The 18491-nt window shown below is 39.0% G+C and overlaps 1 protein-coding gene across 1 annotated transcript; it reads left to right on the forward strand.

The window, feature by feature from the left end:
* Positions 1 to 4183: 4183 nt before the first annotated feature.
* Positions 4184 to 16162, forward strand: DDX18 (DEAD-box helicase 18). The gene is made up of 14 exons (XM_065070395.1): positions 4184 to 4381; positions 4523 to 4702; positions 6126 to 6269; positions 6788 to 6923; positions 7382 to 7482; positions 7594 to 7793; positions 7882 to 7996; positions 9482 to 9621; positions 10471 to 10632; positions 11592 to 11744; positions 12439 to 12552; positions 13362 to 13418; positions 14782 to 14959; positions 15583 to 16162. The coding sequence occupies exons 1-14, from the start codon at positions 4264 to 4266 to the stop codon at positions 15723 to 15725; spliced, it is 1941 nt and encodes a 646-aa protein (XP_064926467.1). The 5' UTR covers positions 4184 to 4263; the 3' UTR covers positions 15726 to 16162.
* The last annotated feature ends 2329 nt before the right edge of the window (positions 16163 to 18491 follow it).

The following is an 18491-nucleotide window of genomic DNA, read 5'->3' on the forward strand; positions in this document are numbered from 1 at the left end:
TTTTAAAACTCCTTTAAAATGGCAATCTGAAAGGGTCCAGGTTTATGACAATCTGGTCCCCTAAGATGTATAGTTTGTTACAAAATAGTATTTTACTATCACTTGCCTATTTAAATTCTGGCAGTTAAGAGCAATAATCTGTGATTCTATGATTCTAAGGTTTACACAGTTTAGGAAGAAATGTAATAATTTAACATGTTGTGTTATGTTATGTTATGTTATGTTATCTATGTTATGGTTATGCCGTTATGTTATGTTATGTTATGTTATGTTATGTTATGTCATGTCATGTCATGTTATGTTTGTTATGTTATGTTGTGTTATGTTATGTGTTATGTTATGTTATGTTATGTTATGTTATGTTATGTTATGTTATGTTATGTTATGTTATGTTACGTTACGTTACGTTACGTTATGTTTGTTATGTTATGGATCAGAAAGTTTTTCACAATACTTGACATTGCATCCTTCTATAATCTTTTACACTTCTAAATACAGGTATGAAAATGAGTAAGACTGAAGAAAACTCAGAAAAATCTTGCATTGCATCCTCCCACCATATTTTTCACTCAAAGTATAAGAAACATAGGGCTATGATTCCAGGAAGTAAAATCTGACTTCAAACTTCAGGAAACTACTTTAAAAGAGCAATTCGGGAAAAAAAAAATCATAAATGGCAATTAGTAGAAAATTTTGTAATGAAACAGTGTTTTGTGATAGTTAAATGTAGGAAAATATGTGACAGACAGGTTGGGAGGGTGGAATTAATCCTTCCTTCCCTTTCCTCTTCAACTAATGGCATCTTTGTGTAGGAGCTACTTTACAGCTAGAGTGACATCTTGTGTTCATTCCATCCACAAAACGCTACAGATTGGTCTCCATCCAGCTGCCATGTACCCAGAAAGTCCAAAGCTCTAGCCTTCCCTTTCAATCTTTATCTTCAAATTAGTTGCAAAGAATCTTAGCTGACCCTGTGTTTCACTTACCATCTCAGATATCATAACCTCTTTAATTGTGACTTTATATTATTTGGACAAAGCTATTCTAAATGAAGATATGTAAATGAGAGAGCTGTATAAAAGACACACCGCTTCTCAAAAGGAGACAGTAATCTATTTACTAGGATTCTTTAAATTAAAGAGGGTATTGTAAAAGGAAAGCCTCTTGTGCCTGAGAAAATTAAAGATCATGAACCTGTCAGTCTGCAAGTTATAAGCTAGCTGCTATACCTGCACTTTGATTAATACGTTAACTAATCACTTGATCCTACTTGTAGCCATTGCAGTATTTGAAAGACCATCACCAAGTTTTATAAAAAAGGAAAATATTAAAAAATGGATCTTCATGTGTAAAGAAAGAATATCATGAATTTAAATGCCATCTTAATAAAAGTGACAATACCTTACTGTCATGTGCAAAACAGGCTATTTATCAACACTGTCAAGGGATGGTGGTACAGTTGAAACAAACAGCTATCAACATGAGTTAGTGGTTTAAACTATTGTCTAGACCTGTCACAATAAAATTATCATTATTTCCTTCTGAGTCTTCTTTTTCATCAATTTGCAAAGTTGCAGCTTGGAAAAAAAAAAAAAAAAAAGACCAAAAAAAATAAGATCACAAAACATGTTTTGAAATATCCTAAGAAGCACAATTCTTTTCTAACTCTAAGCAACACCTTTTACAACATATTGAGACAAAACAATGTCAGAGCACATGATACTTTGCCACCTAAGAAATCTGTAATTTCTGAATTCCTACACATAATGCCATGACATTTGTTTGCACAGTCGCAAGATCGTCATTTATCTGCAAATGCAAGAAAGTTTTCCTTGTGTGCAATGCTGATAATGGTCAATTGGCAAAGCCAACATATTCTGCTCAGTGAGATCTAACATACTTTCTCAGGACAGTTAATCAATTTGGGCCTCGTACCACGCTAATGCAATTTCAAGAAGACTTGTCAGGTCATCCAGGACCCAACATGGACACTAGAGGTGAGTTCTTCATTTAGGGTTTTACTTGACCAGGGTTTCCAGGTCCTAATTCTCAACAGAGATGGGAGTGTGATGATGTGGGTGAAAGTAAAATAATTATGAACATGGCAGAACTGGTTAAGATAGGAGCATGTGGACAATGCCATGCCCAAAGGACATCTGTGTAAGTATTTACCCGGTGTAAGTGATTACCCTCAGTTTTAGTGTCAGTATTAGTGTCAGCTTCCTCCTGCCCAGATTTTTTGTTCACTCTATCACACAATGAACATATTCCAGAAAGGAGGACCACCTGGGTAAAATCCAGATCCAAACACCAAACCTAGCCACATATGTATAAATCAGTACAGACTAAGAAGAGCAAACTCATATATACTTAAAAGCATATCCTCCAGACACAATACAAGGTAGCCAGGAAGCAAATGCAACCAGAACCTGAATTAGACTGAGTTGCAGTAAGGAACTTTTACCTGCTTAAAATTCAGCCTTAGAATCATAAAATGTCCCGAGTTGGAAGGGACCCACAAGGATCATTGACTCCAGCTCCTGTCCCTGCACGTGACAACCCCATAGTTCACACCATGTGTCTGAGGGTGTTGTTCAGTCTCTTCTTGAACACTGTCAGGCTTGGGACTGTGACACCTCCCTGGGGAGCCTGTTCCAGTGTTCCAGCACCCTCTGGTGAAGAACCTTTTCCTAATGTCCAACCTAAACCTCCTCCGGCACATCTTCCTGCCATTCCCTCAGGTTCTGTCATCACTCACTAAAGAGAAGAGCTCGGTGCCTGCCCCTCTTCCCCTTGTGAGGAAGCTGTAACCACTACAAGCCTTGAACTGACTTCCCCTGGAATTATGTACCAAAAGTTTTTCTCGCTGAGGATGGTTCAGTTTATTTTCAAACGCAGCTGATGCAGATGGCAGTTATTCATTCAACTTAATAAGCCAGTGGCCGGACCTGTTATCCAGTCTGAGGAAGTCTGGACACAATCATGTGGTTCATTCTCTGAAGTTCTGGCAAAAAAAAATGTAATTCTCTTCCTGATGACCCCATATGATCTCTTCAAGACAACAATTACAGAGAGTGACAAATTATTTTTGTTTCATCTCTAACATTAGTAGCTTTAAAAACAAACAAACAAAAAGTTACATGCAATAAACACTTCAAAATTAATATAGTAATATGAGTAGTTCTGGAGTTTATTCTGCGTTACAGCAAGGTATTGCAGGCTGAGCCTTACACCATCTGCAGTCATTCAGACTTCAAACATACTGGTGCCCTCTTAAAGCTGGCGAGCTGCTGTGAATCCCCGTACTCCTTGTGCCACCTGCTGGTCACCAAGCATCTGAAGGGCGCAGCATTCCAGCCTGCAGGAATTCACCCTTTTTGGGCAGAGGGTGCAGAGCCAAAAAGCAGAAGGACACCAGGAGGAAAGGTCTGTCACTGGGATGGAGGAACAGCTGGAAGCTGCAGCTGGCCAGATGGAAAGCGCTGCCTAAAAGAGTTCCAAGAAGCTGAGCCCTGGAAATTAGGGGCTCCCAGATTCGACCCACTTTTTAGCACTTCCAGGCTGGTGAAAATCCAGAGGATTCCACATTCTTCGCGCCCACCAGGAGGAAGAGGCAGCGGATCGGGTGGCTACTAGAGATGCGGGACTTCACTGAAGGCACCGCTGTGTCCCTTATCCCCAGGGTCACCGGTTCCGCAAGTCTGAAAGTGTCACCAGCTCTACCGCTGGAAGTCGGTATCGAAAGTTTCCAGCGCTCGGTGCTGCAGCCCGGGGATCCCCACTTTGGGCACACGGGTGTCCCCAGCCCCTCCGGCTGCACACCACAGGACACACAGGGTGTCCCCAAATCCACCTCCCCCCGGAGGTGCGACATTCGGGACCGCACAGGTGGATGCCCGGGGGCGTTTCTTTCCCCGGTTGGATTTAAACAGCTGTACAAGTGAACGGAGGCAACGCCACCGGGCAAACGGGCACCGGGGGGCAAGGGGCGCCTGTGGAGGAGATGGTAACTGCCTTCCTGGGGGTAAAACGGGCCGTTTTCCACCCTCGCCCCGGCCCGGGGCGGGACAGCCGGTGCCATCTCCGAGCTCACCCCCATCAGGGACGGGGACCCTGACGCTGCCTCCGCCGGTCCGCCGGGGGGCGCTGCGGACCGCCCGTCAGGCCTCGCGGACGGCGGGAGGGGGGGCGGTTCCGGTGGGACCGGATGCGCCGCAGCGCCGTCCCCACGTGTGGCCGCGGGAGCGGACGGAGGCGGCCGAGATGTCGGTGTCGGTGGCCGCGAGCAACCTGCCCATGCGGCTGCTGCGCAGGAAGATCCACAAGCGCAACCTGAAGCTGCGGCAGCGCAACCTGAAGCTGCGGGAGGCCGAGGGGGCAGGTACGGCGGGGCCGGGCCGGGCCGGGGCCAGCCGGGCATGCGGAGCCTGTCCCGGGCTGAGCGCTGGCGGAGCGGTCGCTGATTTTGGTTTCCCCTTCTCTCTCCCAAACGTGTCTCCGCACCGTGCGGTGCCTCCGCCAGGCGAGGCGGCATCGCGGGGCTCCCCGGAGGAGGCGGCGGAGGAGGAGGCGGCCCCCGAGGTGGAGGCGGCGGCGGCCGGAGCGGTCGCGAAGGGTGCGGAGGGAGCCGGGCCCCGCGGCGGGGAGGAGAAGAAGAGGAAGAAGAAGAAGAAGAGAAGAGCGGCGGCAGAGGCGGAAGATGGTACGTTACCTGAACCGCAGCTTGTCTCTTAGGGCTGAGTTGTTCTCGAAAAAAGGCGCTTTTTGGGGTCTCCATTTTCCACCCTGTCGGAGAGGAGTCACAGAATGTCCTGAGTTGGAGGGGACCCACAAGAATCATCGAGTCCAACTCCTGTCCCGGCATGTGACAATCCCACAGTTCATGTGTCCAAGGGTGTTGTCCAGTCTCTTCCTGAACGCTGTCAGGCTTGGGGCTGTGACACCTCCCTGGGGAGCCTGTTCCAGTGCTCCAGCACCCGCTGGGTGAAGAACCTTTTCCTGATGTCTGACCTAAACCTCCCCTGGCACATTTTCCTGCCATTCCCTTAGATCCTGCCATTGGTCACCAGAAAGAAGAGTTTGACACCTGCCGTTTTGAGGAAGCTTTGTAGCCCTCTTCTGGATGCTCTCCAGTAGCTTAGTATCTTTTTATATCTTTTTTATACTGTGCAGCCCAAAATTGCACACAGTGCTCCAGGTGAGGCCACACCAGAATTTGTCACCTGGATATGAGAAGCACTGTGTGTTGACCTGGTGTATGTTCTAAAACTCTGGAGATCTTCAGTTATTCGTTTTCTTATTCTAGCTGTAACGTTTGAGCTCTAAAATGTACTAAACCTGTAGCAACCCATTTAATTCTTGCATAAGATTCTACTTCGTAAAGATAAGTTTAAATGTTTTTGCTTTTTTCGTGCAAATATGTATGCTGGCTTTCAAAGCAGAGCTTTGACAGACAGATGCCTTCAATGCTTGAACATGCAGCCATTATGCCTTTTTAATAACATATTAAGCATTTGGTGACATCTGTATATTATGAAACTAAAGTATACTAGGAAACTACCCCAAATGGTGTCCTGCAAATATTGCTTGATTTTTATATACTTATATATACACACACAAATATACTTTTTTATATATATATATATGAAACATTTCTCTCTTATGCCTTTGATCTTTGTGACACTTCTGATGGTTATGCAAATTAAGAGGTGTTTTCATGCAGTTCTCTGAGGATTCACATACTCAAAACAGCACAGGGATTACATTTCATGTGACCTGAGTACAACCCTTGTTGGAAGCTTTATGGTTGCGCTACAGATAGGAAAGAATTTTGTACTTGTTCCATCTTTCTGTAGAAAGTGTCATATAGTATACATTAAGCTTCACTGTTTTACTGTGAAAAGTGGATTGTATGCAAGAAACTTCTGAATTTTTTTCTCTCTGCCTCAAAAATTTCCATAGAAAACTTGCCGCCTTTCTTGTGCCCCCATTGCACCCCATGAAAAACGTAAGACGTTTGTAAGTGGTTTACAGACTAAAGAAATTCACTCTGTGGAACAACTTTTCATGATGAACATGGCTTTCATATCTCTAACTGACTTGTCTTCTGTAAAATAATGTTCTAGATACAAAAACTAAAAAAGCAAAATGCGAAGAAGATGAATCTGTGGAGGTAGAAGATGAAGACAAGCAGGATTCTGGAGAGAAACAAGTGGAAGAGGAGGAGGGGGAGGAAGATGAAGTGCCCAGTTTACCACTAGGTGTAACAGGTATCTTGTGTCTCTTTTTCATACATGTGCAAAAATCCAAGGTCTAATGCTTTCTTCCAGAGCAAGTTGCACTCTTGAAATTATCTGTAGAAGTCAGGGGTTTGAATACAGGTGACACTGGCAATGGTACAGCTGTTATTCAGTTACTGTTCTTTGAAATTTGCATTATGTACACACTCTTGTTAGTCTTAAAATGACTAGTGAAAATCTGTTTTAAAAAATATACACACATATGTGTAACTTGAAGAAAAAGTCCAAGAAGAGCAAGGCAGAGGTGTACAACTGGTAAATTTGGCATGAGAAGTGGCGCATTCACGTTCATTGTTAACAGCGCTGCAGTATTCCTAGAAACATGTTAATCAGTATTTCATCAGTGTCTTCACATTTTACAGTAGAAAGGAATAAGAAAAAGTCCTTTGCTTTGATTTTTTTTTTTTCCATCTAGGTCAGTTTTAACTGTGTCATCTCAGAGGACAAATGGAATTGAAGACTATTTCTTTTTTCCTTCTTCACTTCAGGTGCTTTTGAAGACAATTCCTTTACTTCCCTGGCTGGTCTTGTCAGTGAGAACACACTGAAAGGCATAAATGACATGGGGTTTACACACATGACTGAAATTCAGCATAAAAGTATTAAGCCACTTCTGGAAGGCAGGTAAGAGTCTTTTTAATCATTGTATTGACTCCAGATGTCGTCTACATTTTGCTAGCAAGCTGAATGCATGAAATGTGACTTTCTGCAGCTAAAATACTTTTTAAAAATACGTTCTTGTATGTTTAAAATATTTTGTTTATAGACATTAATGCAAGTTAACAAAGTATGTCTGTGTTGCCCGTGAACAAATACTTAGGGTAAGCTCATGGAGATTGTTTTGTGTGTGGCTTTGAAAGCAGGGAAGTCTGTTTTCGCTAGTCTGGTGTCTCAAAGAGTCTCTAGAGCTGTGGTGACGAGTTGCTGTGAACCACATCTGCCATCGAGCTCTTAATACCAACTCTGCTGTTTTTGCAGAAGCCCTGTTACGTTTTTACGTTTTTGACATCATTCAAGATAGGATTGTTCTTTTTTCTGTACAATTAACCGAATACTTCTCTTTCTAACTTTGCTGCACACAGGGATATTTTAGCAGCTGCAAAAACAGGCAGTGGCAAAACACTTGCGTTTCTTATTCCTGCAGTAGAGCTCATCTACAAGTTAAAATTCATGCCTAGAAATGGTAAGGCTCTTCATTTCACAGTTGAATTTTACTGTGGCCATCAATTTAGGAATATAGCCAGGAGGAAGATTGGACGAGTTGTAACTTATTCGTGTCTGATGTATTTTTTAGGAACAGGTGTTATTATTCTTTCTCCTACTCGAGAGCTTGCTATGCAAACCTACGGAGTTCTTAAAGAGCTTATGAATCATCACGTTCACACCTATGGTCTGATAATGGGGGGCAGTAACAGATCAGCAGAAGCACAGAAACTTGGAAATGGAATCAATGTCATTGTAGCAACACCAGGAAGACTTCTGGATCATATGCAGGTAGATAAAATCTTCATGTCTTATCTGCATTATTTAAACATAATAAAACTGCTGTCCCTGTCTGACTCTGAATTTGTTAATCTTCTAGAACACTCCAGGTTTCATGTACAAGAACTTGCAGTGTTTGGTAATTGATGAGGCGGATCGGATCTTGGAGGTTGGATTTGAAGAAGAAATGAAACAGATCATAAAACTTCTACCAAGTAAGAAAAAAAATCTGTCTTTCCTGGAAATCACTTGATTAATATTATGTCTTCTTTATGACTCAATTATTATAAGAGAAGTCATTAATTTTTATAGTTCTGTAAATGCACTTCACCGTGATTGTCTTACTCTGTCCTTTCTTTTCTTTTTTCCTGATAGCTAGCATATATTATTTTATTTAAAATCAGTTATCTGAAGGACAGAATCTTAATATGCACTTTAGGGATGTAATTCTGTTCATATAAGATCCTTTTCTTATAGCATCCACATTTTCCCATTCATTTTTCTCTGCCTGTTTATTTCCTACGATTAGTTATTACATAATAAGGCTGAAATATAAGGAAAAAGGTCTTTTGACTTGCAGTTCAAATTTTCTTCATGTCTCCAAGAACAGTATCTTACAGAAATTTTGTTTGTGTATTTACCTTAACATTTTCTTTTCCTAATTTTTCATTTAGCTATTCTTTGTAATGAATGCAGATAACACATTCTCAGAGTCAACAAGGTTCTCCCTTTAACTTCCAAAATACAGGAACAAAAACAGGGAAATAGTAAAAAATTAATATTAAATATTAAAATTCAGATCTGCATGTTTCAAATGCAGATAGATAAATTTAATAAAACCTGTGAAGAATGTTAGTGAACAGTGCTAAAATCAGAAAGGGAAGGAAGAATAGGAAAATTACAAATTAAATATATTTTTATATGAATTTAGTTTGTTTTTGTCTCATTAGGAAGGAAATAATATTTTAAAACAGACAGTTCAAAGTAGAAAAAAACACTTTAAAAGTGTTGACACGAGTTTTTCAAAAAGAACACTTGCTACTGTTCTTGCAGTTGTGAAATGAAACAGGTTAAGTCTGTGTTTTCCATGTACTCATGTAACAAGAAAATGTTACGAGGTCAGGATGTGCATTTGAGCTGTGGGATGACGGGCAGGCAGGAGAGTCTGTGTAGCTGTTCTAAGGCCATTGGAGTCACTGGGGCTTGGTACAGATTTACCGCAACGGGAGCAACAGCATCCACAAACGCATATGGTCTAGACTGACTTTTCAAGACGAACAGTAACCATGCACTTGCGTTTTGCTAAGCTTTTTCTTGCACAATCTCTAGAATGATTTTTATATTCATGAGAATGAAATGAATTTATAGTTAGAATTACAAGGTTGGTGTATATTTAAATAATTGTTTGGTTACTAAATTGGAGTGCAAATGATTATTAACATTTTCCCAGAGAGAAAGAATATTGTGTTTTGATAGATGCTAGGATTTTGTGGGTGGGGGCAGCTTAAGTAAACATCTTGTGCAGTCCATAATACAATTACACTGGTCTTTGTTTGTAGTTAGCAGTATGTTTGAATTAGAATTTAATTGAAAAAAAGGAGACTTGCTCAGGGAAGTTTGCAACTAGAGATTTCATGGACTTGCTATTTGAATTCTCTTTTAAAAAATGAGGCTGTTGTTCAAAACAAATATTTTTTCAGAGCGCAGACAGACGATGCTTTTTTCTGCAACACAAACCAGAAAGGTTGAAGATCTGGCAAAGATCTCCCTGAAGAAGGAGCCGCTGTATGTTGGGGTTGATGACAACAAGGAGACAGCAACAGTAGATGGTCTTGAACAGGTAAAACACAAATGTTACTCAAAGGGTTTGATCTGTGAACATACCAATGTGTTTCAAGGGGGTTGTACAAACACTGTCTTAAAGGTGTTTACCATTCTAGTGGGCAAAAGCTTTCGGTTGCCTGAAGTGCTTTATTCAGTCTGCTAACTGCAGTAAATTATACGCATCCAGTCAATGTTTGCAGGACAGATGATATAAAACCTCATGGAATAGTAATACGGTTACTTGAACTTGTCTATTCCTATTTATATTATATATCTAAGCTCCAGTTGTTTAACTGTATTTTCCATGTTGCTGACTAGCAAGATAAATACTTCAGATATGTTTCATTGTTGTTGCTCTAAATGCAGTTGCGCAGCAGTTTCTGGGCTTGTGCAGTTGACGTGATGAATGTTGTTGTAAAATTACCAGTACCTATGCATTACCTTAAAGTAAATCAGTAGCAAGAATTCCATAAAAAAATCTTTGAAATCATAAAAAAAATGTTAAGAACCCTATGCAGTTATTTTTATGCCTGATAACAATAATTCAGAGTTCTTGAAATGAATTTTAATAGTATAAACTAATTTTTTACTGAATTTAAACTAGTTTGGATAATTAATTAAAATTTACTTCTTCACATTTCAAGTTAGTACAGAAAGTTTCTTGCCAAGTTCATAGTCTTCAGGAATTTCACATACCAAGGTGAGGGACAGACAATAAATCAAATGGTTGGGCCCAGCATAGCTGGAAAAATTAACTGTTTGGCTTATTTGTTTCACAGCATAACATTTCCTCTGTTTAACTGTCTTGCTGAAACAGAAGTTTGTTCCAGACTACTTTATCTAACAATACTTAAATTTTTTCCAGGGATATGTAGTGTGTCCTTCTGAAAAAAGATTCCTTTTGCTCTTCACATTCCTCAAGAAGAACCGGAAGAAGAAACTAATGGTATTCTTTTCTTCATGTATGTCAGTGAAGTACCACTATGAGTTACTCAACTACATTGATCTGCCTGTTTTGGCCATTCATGTAAGTATTTTATCCATTGATCAATTAATCTCATGGTACCTGAAGTTGTTACTGACCTCACGTTGGCCTTATTTCAGTCCAGTTTCTAATAAACAGATTCGCTGCTCACAAACTGATTATGGTCTTGGTAAGTCTGTAGAGGAAGAAGATAAAGCAAAGACTATGTAATAATGATATTTCAATATTGTCAGTCTTGCTATTTTCCAAACCAGGGCTGAACACTGATATTTATGTTGTGTGTGTGGAAAGACTGTTTTCTTCCAGGGGGTTGCCTTTCATAAGCACTACAACTCAATTTGTGGAGCAAAGCTGCTGTCAGGGGAATCTAAATTCTCTAATCCCTGGAGTGATGGCTGCTTTTTCTAAGGCCAGGGTGATGTTTGGTTTTGCTAAGCCAATTGTTACCATTTGGATAGGTATTCTGAATTTTCATTGAAACCACAAAATGCATAGTCCAGGAGAAAGAGTTGACTGAACGTATATGAAATAGTTATAACTCACCACAAATGGCCTTTTTTATTTTGTTCTTTTGGGGACTTTTTGCTGTAATTTGATAGAACTTTTACAAGTAGTTATATATATTTTTTAACCTGTAATCTGTTTAACATATTGCTAGACATGCAAATATCCTTTTTCTGAAGTTCAGGCATTTATGCAGCCCTCCTGAACAGAATGCTTATGTAATCAAATATTAAATACTTTGGAAGATAGAGTGTATCCTAAGAGATGCTATTTCTTATAGCCGTGTGCTGCTGACCGTGATAGTGTTGTTTCTTCACTGCAAAATGGTCCTGCGTGGTCTGTACAAGTCCCTGATACGGAAAGATGCCCCAAGTTATTTCATATTTTTGTTAGTGATAAAATATGTGAAATGGGAAATTAGATTTAAGCTTACAAGTTGGCAGATTTTTATTTTTTTTAGTTGATACTTCACCCTTAATGTGTGTGTTTCCTTTTAGGGCAAGCAGAAACAAACCAAACGTACTACAACATTTTTCCAGTTCTGTAATGCAGAATCTGGAATACTGTTGTGCACCGATGTCGCTGCCAGAGGACTGGATATTCCTGAAGTTGACTGGATTGTCCAGTATGACCCTCCAGATGATCCAAAAGTAAGTTGAGGAAATAGAGAAATGTCACAGCAACAAATCAAATCTTAGATAAAACATAATTACAGAGAAAAGCTGAAACCGCTGCTTGACAGGTCAGGATTCAGCCACGTTTGTATCTAGCAGTTCATTCCTTCCGTTTCCCTTCACCAGCTCCTAGGAGATGCTGCACGTTACTGAGGCCCTTGGTGCCTTTTTAAGAGTTGCTTTCTAAAATATTATTTTATTTAAATCTAACCAACTGAGCAACAAAACACTTCTCAGAAGGAATATGAGTTTCTCTCTGCATCCTTCAGTCTCCTGACGAGCTTTTCCAGTGGCAATTTGATTTTCATTAAAAATCAGCATTCTTATTTGAATAAATGTCCAGTGTAAACAAGTTTTCACAAATATGCAGAGCAAATATACCAAAAGCAAAGTTTAATTTTCATTTACAGCAGATGCAGTTTGTTGTTTTGTTTTTTTCTTCAGAAAAAGGTAAAATACTTTTAGTCAGGGGATTCTGTCTCAGCCTAATTATGCTTTACATCTTCACCACTTGGTTTCCCTTATCCATGTGTCACTGCTAAGAAGTCTTAAAAAATATGGGTGATGCATTACACTAATGCTAATTTGGTGGGATTTTTTTGTGAAGCTGTTTGATCATTACATGTTTGAAAGACAGATTGGACTTGTTGTTTCTTATTTTTCCCAAAAGGAATATATTCATCGGGTTGGTAGAACTGCCAGAGGCATAAATGGTAGAGGACACGCTCTGCTCATTTTACGACCAGAAGAACTGGGCTTTCTTCGTTACCTAAAGCAAGCCAGGGTAAGCTAATGTCTAGTTGTTGGGGTTTTTTTTTAAACTGTGCAATAGGTTTTTAAGGGCAAAAACTGTAATCCGTAATCCTGCATTGTAATTTTTTTAAGCAAAAAACATTCTGTTGCTTAGAAAATATTTTCAACTGAACATCTGACTTCAAGTCTGAAGGCAGCAGCACACAGGTAAATATTGAGTGTATTTATAGTTGCTTTGCAACTGCAACTTGTATTATTAAAGGATAAATGTGCTATGTCCTCTCTCAGGAAGGATACTGGGAGGTGGGCCATCCAGAGGAAATTAAAACGCAGAGGTTGCTCATGCAGTTTTTATTTTTTCTTTTCAAAGAACCAATTGCATTTTGTTCAATTCCAAAAGAGGTGTAGCTGCCTTGTAATCATTTTAATACGATAAAACTGCACATGGTTTCTTGGTTGCTCTCCTTATGGGCTTGTTTGCACTACAGAGTTTTGCCACTTGTAACTGAAGTGGTGACGCTTCTAAAGCAGAAGATAAAGGGGTAAAAGTATTGTACGGAGCGTCTTTGTTATTCTAGTTTAAAGGAAGTGATAATACTGGCATATTGATGTAAAAGCATTTTGTGATAAGAGTAATAATAGAAAATAGTGCGATCATTGCTTTGAATAAAAGATGATGCCAAAAACATGTACAAAAATATGTACAAGTGTGCTTTTAAATCACAAAAACATCCTTAAGAGTTGTAATTACATATTGACAGATACAGTTATGGTATTAAAAACACATCGCTGTTTACACAGTGTAAATAATCTTGATATTTTATTTCTTTCTTTTTTAAGGTACCACTAAGTGAATTTGAATTTTCTTGGCCAAGAATTTCAGACATCCAGTCTCAGGTATGAAATGACTTAATACTACAGCTGCCCTGAATATCTGTGTTATAATTTACATGGAGAATGTTAGTCTATAATGACTGCAGTTTAAAAATATGCATGCTTGTTTGGAAAAATTCCTGTATGGGGCAGTAAATCCTCCTGTTGTATTGTCCCTTGATGACAGTAAAGCGAGAAAATGTTTTGAAATTGGAGATTAATTCTAATATCCAGTACTAAATTGTCATAATTATACAGAATTAATTTGCTTGTAAGAATTGGTTTTATTTGCATTACATTGCAAAACCATGGTGATATAAACCGGATTTCAAGTTGAGAACAGATTGTTCTTCTCTAGCATAGCAAACAGGATTTCGGTGACTTTTATTGAATGGTTACGTATATTCAGATTAATCGCAAGTAGCATGTGCTTTATGAGATTATTTACTCAAAGACTTCAGTGTGCAGAACGAGATCTCACAGCAACATTTGCAGATGCTAGTAGATACTCCAGCTGGATTTTTAACTGCCTGATGTTGTTAAAGTCCAGTATCAGCTACACCTGCTTTGTGTTCCAGTGCTATAAATACAGCCATGGAGCACGAAGTTGAATAGAATGACTTAGATATTTCTGTAGATGTGAATTTCCATTGTTTAGTTCTATGAATCATTCTTTTCATAAGAGCACTGTAAAGCTTCTTTGCATTAATTTAAATTTGAAATAGCAAGTACAAGAAGCAGTGACAGGCCTTGCAGAAAGATGTTCTTAGTTAAGAATAATTAGGGGATAATGATGTCTAATGTAACTTATTTTTCGTGTGCTGAATTAATGTATGTTAAACATCAAATGAGACATTTGGATCTAGAGAGTATTGGGAAATCAGCCCGCAACTAGTAAAACTTCTCAGTCGACACTACTGAATCTGCATTTTTGTCTTAGAATTAATACTACACATTTTACAATTCATAATAGAGAAGACTATACATAGATTTACGTGGAATGGTGCAGTTTAGATGTCTGACTTTAAAGTATACTGTTGCAATCTGTTAATTCTGAATACACATGGCGTCATAGTGTGGCTGCAGTTGTGTACTCCTTCTGGACTAACTTGTTTGGGACAACCCAATTTAATATTTGTGTGAATTTTCATATTGCTGAGGCTTTGTGCTGTAATTCAACTTCAGGCTTTTTTGTCCCTCTATTTGTTTATTAAAGCGCTCTGATATATTTATGTGCACTCACCCATCATGGGGCAATTTTTCTGAAGTGAATAGTAAATGTCACTGCAACCCACACAGTAAATAATTTGCTTGAATGTAATTTATACATGTGTTATAGCTATAATTAGATATGTCTTTTGGGTTTGGCTTTTTTTTCCCTCACCAGCTGGAGAAACTGATTGAGAAGAACTACTTCCTTCACAAGTCAGCCCAGGAAGCGTACAAAGCTTACATCAGAGCTTATGACTCCCATTCGCTGAAGCAGATCTATGATGTCAATAACTTGGATCTTCCCAAAGTCAGCCTTTCATTTGGCTTTAAAGTTCCTCCATTTGTCGACCTCAGTATCCTTTTACTGCAGCGTTTCAAAGCTGAATTTCTGCTTTATAAATGTTAAATGCAACTTACTGAAGTTCCTATGCTGCTTCAAATTCTGATTTTTTTTTTCTATTAATTACATAAATGCATCATGCTCCAACCATGGTTTATCAAAGAAAATGTTAAATAGCAAATGTTAAAGCTGCAGAAATGGCCTACAACTGTCCATGGTTTAGTGCATGTACATGCTGTACGTGCTTTAGTTGCTGCAGGGTAGCAGATACTCGAATTCATATGTGTACTTTTCTCCTCCATGCAAAATTATTTTCATTGAAAGGTACAGGCTTAAGTTTAATAATCATGGAATATTGAAATAGAGGGGCAAGAGCATGAAATAGAAGACTCCATCTAGATTTCTGTCAAGCCTGCCAGTGGATGGAATTTGAAGCAGTAGTACTTTAGCCAACTCAGCCAACAGGAGAAATGAAAGCATTATTTAGAACCACAAGCACAAAGTTCTAGTTTTGCCCATGGTTATGCAACTCAACTTTTTGTATAATGCTGCTATTTTTTCTCACATTAATAATTCATACTTAAAAAGCAACATTTCAAATGATTCCTTTAAGTTCTTTAACCAATAAAATTCTAGATGTGCACAGCAACCACGGCAGAAGACTACAGAAAAGAGGTGGAGGTGGAGGATTTGGTTACCAGAAATCGAAGAACGTTCACAAAGCTAAAATTTTCAAACACATTAGCAAGAAATCAGACAAACGGCAGTTTTCTCGTTAATTGTACATTCATTAAAATGCCTTTTAGCATTGGAATAGACTTCAGTTCAGGAAGACTCTTTGGAAGGGAGACTAAAGATAGGGAGAATATGGCCTGCTAATTTTGCTATACTTATTGTAAGGAAGAAGATGGTTGAATGTAATTATCTGAAGTCAATGCTACAGAGTTTTTTATTAAAGAAAGAAAAAGTACTTCTAGGATTTATAGAAGAATTTGCTTTATGTTTACCCTTTTTTCTGTGCACATCTCTGAAATTTTTTTGAATAAATGCAAGGAAAGATGATAGTGTGAGATTAAAAAAATATTTTGCTCACATAGATCATTGCAAGGGTTTTTAGTGCTACAGAACTCTGCTTCGTCCATCAAACATGCTGAAGAATATAGCAAGATTCCTTTAGAACAGAATATACGTATGAATAAAGGCTGTATGAACTTGTGATTGATTTCAGTCGTGGTATCTGTATAACAAGTACAGTGTCCAACATTAAACAAAAGAAAATCTCTTATACCACATCTGGGACATGCTTAATACTGTCACTTTTAATGTGATAAAATGGTAACATTCTAGTGAAATGCTTGGTTTTCCTTCATGTTCTCTTTAAACCTAAATTTATCCATCTTCTAATGGCTAGTGTACTCTCTTATGAATATGCAAAGAAAATTAAGAAAAGCAGATGCATAAATTGGAAGCACTCAGCCCAGATGTTTGTTCAAATGCTCCATCACTTCAGTGCAAATTTTTGCAGTTGAATCTTGTAAGTTAGAAAATTGAATTGCTTTGTAGTCTTAATTTATCAGGTCAGTGATGGGCAAAATCAAAGGTACTACCACAGGATTGAGCCGAGCTGATGGGCACAGCCAGTGACCACCTGTCTGACCATGTGCTGCGCAGCCAGACCTGCTTGGGCTTAGAAGCAAATCAGAATTCCTGCTGCTTCTCTGTGCAGGTAAAAATCTACTTTGTCGAGAACTGCTTTGATCTGTCACTTCTCATTGTTCTGGGAACAGATGGCTGTCTGCTTTCCTAACAGCTAGAGAACCTCCAGCTCCACCTCATTATTTTCTTTGGGAGAGCTGATGCACTATCAATTTCTGAAGTCTGATAGGAGGACAACAGAAAAACGGGTTTGGCAGGAGTCTTCACAACTCCCTGGGAATTTTGGTTTGCATTTTCTTACTTAGCCTAATACAAATAAATCTTTGACATAATCTCATCCAAGAGATGAAAAGACCAGATGATATTGTCCTAGAGTAGTAGTAGCCTGCCCCTCTGCCCCCCGCGCCCCCAAAAAAAAAAGCAAGCGCTAACACTGTTACTTAAACGTTATTAATGTATAGTGGCTGCAACAGTCTGACGTAACTACATAGCCTGCTATTTCACACTGTAATTTCCTGGTTAAGCGGAAAAGAAATTCCCAAGCTGACACTGAGTATTGAAAGAGAAGAACTTTGGCATCCTGCCTTGTGCAGATGTAGTTACCTTCTCTTTGTTTATGGAATCATAAATGAAAAATGGCTTGTGATGAAATATCTGTGCGTATCAGGCAGTATCTATTCTACTAGAGTATTGCAAGAAGTGTAAAAGATTGTCAAACGGATTGGAAATCTAACGTTTCCTTTGCAGTTTACCCTGTTATCAATCTTGTGAGCAGTTAATAGACCTCAGCCATCAGATTCTCAAGGCTTGTCTTATAACTGGGACTGATCGGTTGGGAACTAATAGCATGTGCCTTGAGAAATTGCCATCTTTCTCTGAGAACCTTGACAAAGAAATTGGACTCTCTAAACCAGTTAAGGGGTGATCAGAACTGTCCTGCTTGAACTGAAAGATTTTTTTGACAGTTGTTGGAACAGGCCCATAAAGGAGAATTCCATTGCTGAGCTACTGCTCATAATCATGAAAAATCTTGCCATGATGTGAGTTTCCTGCACCGTAATGCTGCCGAGTTATGGACAAGCACAAGACTAGTCAGAAAGTGTCACCATCAAATTTTTCAAGGTGAGTATCACATTTATTGGCACTGTAGAGCAAGAATAATTGAGAACCAGATAATACCTACTTAGGTCTGCCGTACATAAGAAGTATATTTATATTTTGGCAGTAATTAGCCTTTTTGTTTCATGTATGAGTTGATAATTTAAGTAAGCTACCAAAGCTTTAGATACTGTAATGATTTGCTTTCAAGCCGGTACACTAAGCTCGGGGAATCAAGGTCTCACAGGAAGGGTGAAAAGGTCTATATGATTAAAAAAAACATTTGAGTAGAGGTCTCCAGTTTCTTCCCGCTATGAAGGAAGGCACAGTACTGACAGGACACAGCACAGGTCTGTGACTTCTGGTTTTAGTTGTACCACTGTCCTCTTTAGGACATAGTTGTCCAGTTACTTCAATCCCCCAAAACTTAAAAGGGATTTTACAGAGATCTAAAAACCTGACAACTAGAAAAGAGCCAGTTATTAGCCCTTAAAAGGTGTGGGGTTTTGGGTTTTTTTAAAAAAAATACTAAATTCTCAAGCGTAGAATCAACTGGCTAAACATACAGAATAAAATCTGCCTCTGCTCTTGACTTGTGCCCTACCAGCTTGATTTCCTCAGGGTTTTACCTGCTTGGCTTAGCAGGGGAATTCATGCAACTGTTTCTGATGCTTTTGATGGCTCCAGATTTATAGGAGGTGTTGAGCTGTGGCAGTAAGAATCCAGCACTTTGCTTCTCAAAAATTTTCTGGCTTGCATCAAAATCATAAATACTATAATGTTGCTTGTGT

This window comes from Columba livia, chromosome 7, assembly GCF_036013475.1.
Source record: "Columba livia isolate bColLiv1 breed racing homer chromosome 7, bColLiv1.pat.W.v2, whole genome shotgun sequence".
NCBI classification, from domain to species: domain Eukaryota; kingdom Metazoa; phylum Chordata; class Aves; order Columbiformes; family Columbidae; genus Columba; species Columba livia.

What these genes read in the sequence shown, in the direction of transcription:
- DDX18 (XM_065070395.1), top strand. Translation starts at nt 4,264, where the DNA reads ATGTCGGTGTCGGTGGCCGCGAGCAACCTGCCCATGCGGCTGCTGCGC. An exon ending in GCGGGAGGCCGAGGGGGCAG is followed by an intron (nt 4,382 to 4,522) that starts GTACGGCGGGGC and finishes TGCCTCCGCCAG; the next exon opens with GCGAGGCGGCATCGCGGGGC. An exon ending in GATCATAAAACTTCTACCAA is followed by an intron (nt 7,997 to 9,481) that starts GTAAGAAAAAAA and finishes ATATTTTTTCAG; the next exon opens with AGCGCAGACAGACGATGCTT.